At 32.0% G+C, this 12,029-nt stretch overlaps 1 protein-coding gene across 1 annotated transcript; it reads right to left on the bottom strand.

The window, feature by feature from the left end:
- Window positions 1-4,996: 4,996 nt before the first annotated feature.
- Window positions 4,997-10,924, bottom strand: LOC133183330 (cilia- and flagella-associated protein 141-like). Its single transcript, XM_061318292.1, has 4 exons — window positions 10,784-10,924; window positions 6,959-6,999; window positions 6,688-6,817; window positions 4,997-5,721 (listed from the first exon to the last, which is right to left on the bottom strand). The coding sequence occupies exons 1-4, from the start codon at window positions 10,868-10,870 to the stop codon at window positions 5,620-5,622; spliced, it is 360 nt and encodes a 119-aa protein (XP_061174276.1). The 5' UTR covers window positions 10,871-10,924; the 3' UTR covers window positions 4,997-5,619.
- Between the last annotated feature and the right edge of the window lie 1,105 nt (window positions 10,925-12,029).

The raw sequence follows: 12,029 nt of genomic DNA, 5'->3' as shown, positions 1-12,029 counted from the left end.
CGTTTACTATGAAGCTAGAGGGAATTTGGGTCGAAAAAGTCGCCTTAGGCTTAAAACTTTGCCAGGTTTCCAAAAGATTGAGATATTAGTCGTCTTACATTTTTTTATCACTATCTTAAACACGTTAAAATCGACATTGAAGGGAAACGTTTTATATTTTCCATCCGATGTAGTTTTTCACTGCGATAGTTCTAAAAGTCTAGTAGGAAACAACATCGGGTCGTATTTTCCAGTTATAAACGTAAGTAATGCAATACATTCGGTAAATGACTACAGATGCTTTGTACTGGATACGTTATTTTCTCGTCTTTTAACTGTTCAACATGAAGACCTATATATACAAAACGTATTATGTAAATGCCATACTGAACAGTTCTAGTAAATAAATATATCACGTTGAAAATGATGTTCAAAGGTAAAACAAAAAAATCTTACTTTTTTCAGTGTTTTTTAATTGTCAGAAACACAAATTAATGATTTGTTGTCATTATAAATTATCACTCCTTTTATTAGTGTTAATTTGAGAGAGAAAAGGGGGGGGGGGGAATCGATCCACTTAATGAATTTTAAAAATCAATCGGAAATGTATTAAAAATAAATGTTCAAACCCTTTGATCAAAAAAGAAATCTTTGATATGCAGCACATTTATTTTTTAATGGGAATTTTATTCCATATTTTATATCAATTCACGTCAAAATAGTTTTTAAAAGTATGTCAAATATGGAATCGGAGAAAAATGGATAGAGAGAGAGAAGAGGCCACGAAATATTATATGCAGCAGGATGAATTGAAGAATGTAAATACACCTATGGTTTCAGTAATTATAAAATTTAATTTTAAAAACTGGTTATCTGATCTTTAGATCAAAGTTAAAAACAAATGAGAGATTAGGTTAAGGTGGACTCCTGAGGATTGCAGAGACAGGTCATATTAAGCATTTAACCATCAAGATGTGCTTTAAAACCGACAAAATTTTCTTGATAACTTGCAGTGTGCCAGGAATTATCCGAATGATTCAATAAAAATATGTGATTCTTATACTTTTAAGAATCTGGGTGCATCAAATGCTGGTGTTAAAATTACAACACCTAAACTTAAATAATTCCCGACATTCGTCTACCAAAAAAAAAAAATTACCTACCTACCTACTCGCATCTAAAATGATGAGTTGCGTTACCGCAAAAAAACAATTTTTTAAGGATGGCCTTACAGTTACTCCATACAATTTCACAACAGTTAAGCTAGTTATCTGAATTGTTGTGCTGTAGAGGCAGTCTGATCCATACAGCTTCATTACAGTTACTTTAGTTATCTGAATTGCTGTGCTGTAGAGGCAGTCTGATCCGTACAGCTTCATTACAGTTACTCCATACAATTTCACAACAGTTAAGCTAGTTATCTGAATTGTGCTATAGAGGCAGTCTGATCCATACAGCTTCATTACAGTTACTCCATACAATTTCACAACAGTTAAGCTAGTTATCTGAATTGTTGTGCTATAGAGGCTGTCTGATCCATACAGCTTCATGACACTTTTATTGTTGTGACATTATATAGGAAGGACAGTATGTATTGATTAGAAGTGTTCCAGCTATCCATTGCTGTGCACACATTCTTCATCAATGGATATAGGGTTTTTCTTTTTTTTTTTTTTTTTTTGGTTCTTGGCAGTGAAGGCATCTGATTTCTACATAGTTGGTGCTTATGAAGTTACAAATTGTATATATCCCATCACTGAGTGATGTTACCAGTGCAATCCCACATACATGTCTTTATTGCATCAAAATTGACTTCACTTTGTGTCAGTGCTTATCTTGAATTTATTTCTGATGAATAAAATATTTATTTTAATGTCATAATTTTTATTTTAATTTGATTGTGGAGTGAACCATCTTTTATGCACCCTTTTTGTGCAGTTTTTAATGCAAATGACATTTTAACCTGTTCATATTTCTTTGAACATTAAATTAAATATGCAGGATATTGAGCAGTGTTTGTAACATAGACTTGCTGTTACAGTTAAACAAAATCATCTCCAATTATAGGTGCTTTAATCTGAATCATTAATTGTCTTAAAAAATAAATATACATGTTGTATTTGTCATGTTGTAATGTTGGGCAGAACTTTGTCCTTCACTTCAATCTGAATATTATTTTATCTTGTTGCATGGTTCTATGCTACAGACCACTTAATTGCCCATGGTAACACTGATACCTACATAGGTCTTTTTGAATGGGATTCTAAATAACTAATCATTGTATGAATCAACATATAATAGGTAACTCTTCACCTAATTACAGACCCTAGCTGTCCTACATGAAAAATTTTATTCATTCAGTCAAAAAACAAAGAACCATGCAACAAACGGGTTGCTACACACTTGACTTGGGCACGCAAAACACACCCTCATCAGGTTGGGTAACAACTGTTATATAAGTACATAGAAAATATAAGTATAGAAAGAATTCATACGATCCTAAAAAGAATTTTTTCAGTTAGATCTCAAATTTTTAACCCTGTTGAATGACCATGAATTTATAAGTTATTTACATGCATAATATTTTATGACTTAATTTTTGAAGCAAAATTTCAGAGTTGATTATGGGATTTTAAATCTGCATGCTAAATTTTAGTAACTTGTATCATATTATGATTATCTAACTCTTTGTTTACAGTATTAACTAAACAGATTTGAAATAATTTAAACATTATTAATTATTTATCCTTGAAATGTTTAATGTGTTTGGGCCAGTTTTCATATTAATTGATGTGATCTGTACTTATGTTTGTTTTATTTTATTCATTAAAATAAATGCTATTTAAATTCACTTTTTCTTTTCCGTTTTTTTATTTCTGTAAAAGATAAGCTAAAAAAAAATTGATGAATGTCCTTCACTGTATCACCTTGAGATGTTGTCTGTGTCGTTACTGCATTTGTAGTTTTGAAGTAAGTAAGTAAGTTATTTATTTATCGATATTGACATGGACATGTATACATTATTCCTTATAGCCGAGTTTTACTGTAGACGGTGATGTACACATCATGTACTTAGATTACATGTTTGTTTACAAGCAGTTTAAAAATAATTCAACAACCGGCCCATCGGTCCTTTATGCCACTTTGAACACAATATTGAAATGCAATACATAAAGAGAAAATAAAGATGAGCACAATGGAGATGAAGAAAAAAGTACATGAAAATATACATAATATTGAAATACATACATTTTATAAGTTTACATCTGTGTGCTAATATTTGCAGTAGTATGTTATGTTATTGCAACCCATTGCATAAGAAATTATTTGCACAGACATTAAAAATAAACAAAAAAAAACATAAGTTGATGTACTTATATTTCAGGGTCTGTTGTGTTCATGGCTAAGCCACAGAGTGGAATATCCATTCTCTCTGACTCGTAATGCATTTAGCTGTTGGGTTTTGCTCATTTAAAATGAAATTAACATGCTTCAGATGTTGTATATGACGTACATTTTCCAGATGAATAATCAGGTTAAAGTTTTTTTGAGCAAATCCCTGTCAAAAACTCTATGTTTCTAGGGAAACACATTACCAGAATGCTTTCAATGCTGCATGTAAATATTATTTTTCTTCAGATAAGTGACAAGGTTAAAGTTTTTTTGGTTTTGTTTTGGGTTTTTTTAATGAGCAGGGGCCTGTTTTACAAAAGAACTTATGACTAAGACCAAAAACTTTCGTTGATTGTAAAATTTTGCAAAATTAATGATTCTGTTCAAAATTGCTATTATAATAATAAAAATTAATATCTTACAACATTCCTTTTAAAAATAATACCATTTAAAATTTAATGTAAATTAGAAAGTTATAAGCAGAATTAAATTTTGGTCTTAGTCGTAAGTTCTTTTGTAAAACAGGCCCCAGATCCATTCTCAAGTAACTAGAAGGTACCCCGAGAACATCTGAATGGATGATGCATCGAGAGATATAGATTACCAAACTTTGAATGCTGCATACAACTAATATGTTTCAAATAAGAGATCAGGTTAAAGTTTTTGGAGCAGGTCCATTCAAAAATATATGCACTGACCAATCATGCATGGATTGTGTATCTGAAGATGCACTGTACCAGACTAGCTGCATATGACTCTAATGCTTCCGAGGAGTAACAAGGTTAATAATGTCCATTATTATAAGTCCTACCTTAACCAAACTTGCAATGATGTATCTAGGATTGCATGCATACTTCCAGAAATGCCTCAGATGCAGCATGAACCTAGCATCTACCTTCCATTTTCCAGATGAAAGACCAAGCAAAACATTTAAAGCAGGTTTGTTATCTAGTTATTTTAAGACTTTTTCTTGACTTACCTTGCTTATCATGGATGATTAAACTAAGAACACATTATCAGGTTTTCTTCTGATGCTGAATCTGACCTACATTTGTATATGTTCAGCATGAGTAACCAGATTCAGGTATTAAAACAGATCTACTACCAAGTCAATATAAGCCCAACCTCTTTCAAATAAGCATTCAATTTGATGTTGCATAAAGGGATGCACACTCATTGTATCAACACATATTGCAGGGGAGTAGCTAAAAAGTATGGGAGAGACATTTTTAATGTTTGGGGGAGGACATTCACTGCTTCAGATACAGAAGGAATGTAGGTTACATCTTTTTATGGTATTTGTAACTTATTCACAAAAAATGAATACTGCATGGAAGACAGCGATAGTTAAGCACTGGTCCAGCTACCATATCTGTCTAATATTCTCAAACACTTTTTTTTAAAAGTTTTTGCTAGCTCTGTATATAGATGCTCAACCCTTACACTGATGACATATCAAGTGCAAAAATACATAAATGGTGTCAGCACCCTAAAGGAAGAAGAAGCTCTTGGTATATTTGATAATATAACATACCTGTATATGACCTGATTGAATTCCTCTTATGTATACAAACAGTGTTGCTCTCTGAAGTCAACTTTACCCACAAAAAATTGAGATACAATGTATCTTGTAAAAAGAATAATTCTTTAATACCAGTTATCTTTTAACTCCATAGATTTAAATACCAGTTATCTTTTAACTCCATAGATTTAAATTCTTCATATCAATTTTTCATTATTCTTTTATCATATGAATGCTAGATTACTTGTAAGAAACAAAGTTATTCAACAATATAGTAAATACAAAATAAAGATGAAATTGACCAACGGACTTTCATCATACTTAAAACAGTCAGATTAGTATATGTAACAATTATTTCAGATGTTATTTGTAATTACATGTAATATTATTATATAGGTATATACATGTAGAATATTTTTGCTATTAATCTTATGCCACAGGTTGATTTTATCAAATTAATATACCAAAAATTATAAGGCACATATTACATATGTATAATTAATAAACTAGGAAGGATCACTTCTACCAGCAGCAGTATCACAAAGTCTACAAGAACATAAGTACAGTTTAATGTAAAAATATCCTGCAGTTCAGCATAATTATTTCTAAACCAGAGTAACAGAGAAGGACAAATAATGCTGGATAATTTCAACATTCACTCATCAAAAATTCACAGTTGTCACATTCATACACAACATTCCACTTCCATCTTCCAGCTGAGAAGTTCATATCCTTTGTTTGAAGAAAGTTTTACCCTGCAGACTGAGTTCTTGTTCATACATGTCCATTTCTTTCTGGATCAGCTGTTGCAGGGCTTTTCGTCGGACCTACCAAATTTGGATATTGTTGTTAAACAATTGGTCAGTTTTCAACAATACCAGAACGTAATTTTGACTAAATGAGATGAAAGTGTATTTAATACAATTTCATTAAAATCTGTTTGTTTAGATTTGAGGATAGCAAGTACAGTGTAGTATGGTACAAAGAACAGGGTTGTCCCTAAGATCTGGGGACCAGGGAATTTCCCCACCTATAATTGATGTAATCCTCCTAAATGGTACATATTCCCCCTAAACTCCCCATTAGGGTAGGAACCCCAGATCCCCTTCTACTTTTTTAATGTCTCCTTCTAATTCAATCGTTAGGAACAACCCTGAAGTAGAAGGGGCTAAGTAAATAAATGATTTAAATCAGAATGGATATACAGTGTACAAGTACTTACTTCATAAAGACCTGGGATAAACTAGGACTACAATTTTCTGACTTGTAAGGAATACAAGTACATGTAAATATGTTCATACTAAAAATGTTAGAAGTTCCTCTGTTTCAAGGATCATTAATAGTAAGTAAATGTCAGGGACAAAAAAAGAACAATCCCAGGACATTAATCTAGACCTTGAATTTGTCTACTGGTTATCTAAAATAAGTACAGTAAACAAGAGGTCCAGGGGCCACATCACTCACCTGAGCACTTTGGCTAGGAAAAGGCAGAAATCAGTTCAGTCTTGAAAAGTTTAAATATAAAAGGGGGGGTGGGGGGTTATGATTTGAACTTACTTGAATCTACACTTACTAAGGATGCTTTTGAATAAATATGACACAAAATGGCGGTTGCTGATTTTTCCTATTATACTCAATAATTTTATAATACATTTTACAACTACAGGGAATATGAAAATCATTTTGCTGTGAGCATGAATTCATTATATGAATGTTCATTGTAGCTGTGTTTTACTATACTAATTTTTCGTATTTGACTAGAGCTTCTTTCCAGAATTATAATTATCACTCACTGCTATGGCTGCTTTAGCAGCAAGTCTAACTTCATCTTGGATTCTTTTATTTTCATCTTGTATTCTTTTATTCCAAGATACTTTTTCCAAGTTTTCATTCCACTCTGCCCTTAAATTTGTATTTTTTTCTCTGAAAAAGATAAGAAAAATCGAATTGCCAAACCTACCAAAAACTTTTTTAAAGTTCATCTGCACAAATATTCTTTAAGCTGTTTTCAAAATATGTAGCTTACAGTCTTACGTGTAACTTATAGTCTTACGTGTAACTTACAGTCTTACAATATTTTCTCTCCCAGCCATCATTTCATCTTTCTGCAATGAAAATGTAACAATTGACTTGAGATGATTGGAATGCTATACAACCATCACAACACATTTACAAAGTTTCAGCTATAGTGGTTTTAAAAGAGAAATCTTTTCATTAAAATTATTTTAAGGCATTTTGAGTTTTTTTCTCTATGAAGCATCTGTGTATCATTCAAAATGCAACCCACATATTAACAAAAAGAACATACAAGCTAATTTTGTAAAAATCATAGCCCCATAAGATATATCTAATGTAAAAACAAACTAGTGGATGCTTAGTATATACCTCTACTGTTAAATTACAAAATTCTCAACAAATGTAGAATGAACTATAGATTCTCATTGAGAGCAATGAGTAGGTCTTGCATCCGATTCTGCTGAAATTAGATCTGAATGGTATAGTTTGATTGGTTAAAGAGGAGGGAATAACTAAAGATGAAAGGAAAAGCACCTAATTCTCCTAAATGTATTAAGAAATACATAAGAGATGAGATCTACCAATTTTCAACAACTGCTGGTCCTTTTTTATTCACTTCCAGAAAGACAAGACGTGCTTAAGGACATATGCAACATAGTTTGAACTTTACTGTCTTTTCCCCTGGAGTTGAAGAGTTCCAATACTTAAAGGAACTGTGTGCTACATTTTTAAAATGTCTATATATGCTGTTGTACACTTCTTCTAAAACAAGTTTGGATAAACAAAACATCTAGAATATATATGTTTAGTAAGTTTTGTATATTTTTTTTTACTTATACAAGAATTCATTAATTGATATCTTTTTAAAACCCCTGGTAATGCATGCTGATTTTTTGTCTACGAACATCTGATGGCACTAAAATCTTAAATTAAGAATATCTTGAAAAATTATCAGTAGGTCAGGTATGTTGCATATGTCCTTAAATGACTGAAAATTCCCATTGAGTGTGTAGGAATCATCCCTGAATGTTTTGATGAAAAATACTCATTTTTGGACTACTTCCAGTTTGGAAGAACCAACTTCTGGTGGAAATTGTATGACTTGAAACACTCTATTAGCTTTATAATAAACACAAAGAAATGAAAAAAAAAAATAAAAAGCACAAAAAACAAGCCCCAGATTCATAAGCCCATGGCAGTACACTGATCCTGAACTAAGAGAACAATCAAACATCATTTGAGAAAAAACAGAAGTTTATCACAGTCAAGTGATGTTCCAATTGCATACAGAAATGCCTTTAATTATCATTTTTTGTGGTTAATGTACTTAATACTGTTATGAGATTATAAACATTGTTATAAAAGCTAGTCATCAAGGCCCTTATTTTCTAAATTCTTAAGACATAAGTTAACTTAATGGAGTAATCTTGAAAAATAGAGCAAAGGTTAAGGTCAAGTGGACTGTAACACTGATATTTTTCAACATGTCTTTAGAAAAGCAGTGCACTTGCCAAATAGCACAAACTTACCACTTAAAGGTCATAGAATATGTGAATGTCAGCACCATGGTGTATTTTGAAAAGTAGGTCAAAGGTCAAGTTCAGAGGTAATGAGGTCAGTAGCCCTGGTATTTTACAAAAGCCAATTTTCCAAGTAATACTTGAGCAAAATATCTATAATCCTGATCTCTAACAGTTTTCAGGATATAAGGTGTGACAGATGGAGGGACAGCTAGAAAGACAATGGACAGACAGATAGACTCTGGGCAAAGTGATCCCTAAGTGTCGCTTTGATCTACAGGCAACACAAAAATATTTTGAAATGGCCTCACAGTCATTTTTCTAGTTCCCTGAATAGCTCTTCAGTTACAATTTCTAATTGTATGATAAATATACAGCCTATTCATGTGAAAATGCAGATAATAGTTTTTGTCTCCCACACTTACAGGAGAAAATAACAAGAAGCCCATGGGTCACAGTTCTCACCTGCTCACAGTGGCCCTGATGTTCTTATATTTAAAAGATTTTTCCCCTCTTTATTTCCATGAAATTTTCCCCCCATTAATTATGGATTAAACCTAACTCCAAGGACTAATGATTACACAGAAATTCACAACACTGGGATGCTTCAAAAACAATATGACTTACATGGCCCTGCTGCTCTGGAGAAATCTTTGATCCCTTTCTGTAGCCCCACCCTAGCCCCCCCTGAGAATGCATGCATATTAATATGACTAGATATGGTTCTGCTGTTTCTGAGAGGTAAAATGGTTTTGCCCCTATTACATGTTCGCGTTGAGTGGTTTTGCCTTGAGTGGTTTCACCCCAATTATACCTCTTTCCTGTAATTAAAGAAGTCAAAGTTTTGCACGTGTGGAGTTTGGCAGTTTGCTATGACAAATCGCCAATGTGGTTTTTCATGGGCTCTCTGGGAGAGGTTTTATTTTTAATTAGATCTCTATTTATTTAAAGCTATCTACACAGTTTAATAAAGCAAATCTTCATTCAAAATTTCATAAAAAGATTGAGATGTTGGAATAAAATTAGAACAATTAAACAAAACTTATTTATTTTACAATATAAATATAGATGAAGTTGGTATTTTCCCATGTTCATGATTTTTGAAAGGAAATTTTCTATCATCTATTTTTAATACTTGAATTAATTATTGATCGGCAACTTAAAAATTAATTGAATTTAATTTAAGTGCTCATCAATTATGTTAATTTAAACACCCACTGATCAAACCACTTCAACATCAAATATAAACTTTAGTTTGAAGAAAATTGTGTGAGGCGAATTCACTCAGGCGAACAGGTAATCAGGGGGAACCATCCACATTCTTCTTATACATTCCCATCATGGCAAGTAAAAGTTTATCCCTTATTGTGGCAGGGATCAACATTAACGGTTGTCTGATTGCCTGGGGCAAGTAAATTCTCAGTTCAGGCAAGTGAAACTGCTGATGTACATGTCCGATTAGGCAAGTGAATATTTCTGATAGATTTTTTAAAATCTTACATAAGTTTATAAACAAAACAATAATTTGAACACTTGATTTCTACCAGGAATATTCTTTTTGCAATCTGAAAATTCCTTGGTAGAGCCTTTTATTCAAAAATCGGGTTCGTTATTCAGTTTTTCTTTCGTGACAAAACTGACAACTTTATTTACATTCTTATTATGAAATAAGATATTATAAAATAGCTCATTTAATTACTCATAAAATATAAAGAACACTAGTTATTCTTGGGGCACAATGTATTCTGATCAGGATATATGTTTCAAAACATGGCCACTGTTTTCTTTTAGCCTGGCTTCAGTTTTTCAGGGGGGGGGGGGGGGATCAAAATCAAAATTCACAAAAAGGTTGTAATGAAAATAATTTTATTTAAAAGGAAATACTGCTACATGGCAGTATGAGTTTACAAGTATTTAAAATGTAGCATCACCGGCACATCAAGATATTTTTCTGGCAAATAACTTGCCAAATAAAAATAATATCTTACTTTATTTACAATAATAAGTTATCGGTTTCTCTTCTTTCTAAATTTTGGGCAACCAAATTTTGCATTCGAACAAGTCAAAGTTTGAGTTCACTTGCCCGAAGAGCAAGTGAATCTGAAAGTTAATGTCTATCCCTGTGTGGCCCATCCTTACCAAAAGGCTCATGATTTAAACAAACTTGAACTTAATCATTTGAATCGGTGGTTCTTGTGAAGATTAAAATATCTGATGACTAGAGCATAGAATTAGATTTTAGAATGAATTCTGAATAAGACTGCAAGAAAGAAAAAATTGCTTTCAACTCTGGCATATTGAGGAAATTCGAGATGTGTTTGCAACCGAACATGTTTTTTTTTTTTAAATATACCTGAATTCTTTCTTGTTGTTTGAGAAAAGCCTCTTTCATGTTGTTACCAGTGTTCAATTCGAACCTTAGAGTCGTTGACATACTCATTTTGATGCCTTTGTTTTAAATAATTTTAGTGAAAACAGTATTCTTTCTTAGTTTTTGGTTGCTATCGGTCGAATTACTCAGTATACGTAAACAAATGGCGCTAAAATAGTAACAAGAGATAACTATTCATCTTTTGTTATTGATTTTTATTTTAATGAATAACACATTTTTCAATTGTCATTAATCTAATTATTATTATAATAATTATTACTTATTATCATTTGAAAACATTTTACTATTGATTATTAACATGCGTATGAATATCCAATGATCATTAGTTAATTGGCTCTTTGTATTATTCGTGAATACGTGAAACTACTGAAGGTAACATAAAAAAAAAAAGGAAATCTGTTCCATTTCTAACTTATGTGATCTGGGCTACTCTTGTTGGTCGATTTGTATTTGGCAATTTATGTGTCAGTATGTATATATAGTCTATACCTAACTCGTAACTATTTTGATCCTATGATATTCATTTAGTCAGGGACCTATATACTAACTTAGTATATCATGTATATAGGTCCCTGATTTAGTATATTTAAAAATTGTATATATACATAATTATATTTATTCGCAACAACAACAGAACTCGATGTTACAGTTACTGTAATATCGGGCCGTACGTAAGTTTGCTTCTCTGCGATCTTAGTTGGGTAACTTGTACACTCGGAAGCAGCAAACGTTATTAATATAAGTTACATAAATTATATGCATGTTAAACTTACATGATTTCATATAATGAATTTAGTCATATTCTGAAATTCCGAAGCCGGCATAAATTCGGTTTAATTTTGTATTCGTTAAAAAAAAAAAAATTCTGAAAGCCTAGAAAATAACCCATTATATATTCCAAAAGATTGTTTGAATACTGCGTTAAATGTAAGAAGAGTTTCAGGTTCATGGTTTTTGAAGTAAAATGCCCCCCCCCCAAGAGCCGTCGCCAGGTTTCTGAAAAAAGGGCCGGTTCGGGGAGAGGACTCCCACGGGGTACTCACTTCTTGAGCCAGATTTTTTTTTTTTATTAATGAGTATTATTTTGGTGCATTGCTGAAATAATTTTTCATTAAATAATCGGAATTTAGCAGCATTACTGTAAAACATGAATAATGAATTTCTCGTGTTTCAAAGGTGATGTCTTTAAGGGGGTACGATCGCATCC

The sequence above is a fragment of the Saccostrea echinata genome, unplaced genomic scaffold (assembly GCF_033153115.1).
Source record: "Saccostrea echinata isolate AGI-Se365-2 ecotype Australia unplaced genomic scaffold, CSIRO_AGI_Sech_v1 ptg000009l, whole genome shotgun sequence".
Lineage (NCBI taxonomy): Eukaryota > Metazoa > Mollusca > Bivalvia > Ostreida > Ostreidae > Saccostrea > Saccostrea echinata.
This window is presented reverse-complemented; position numbering and strand designations above follow the sequence as displayed.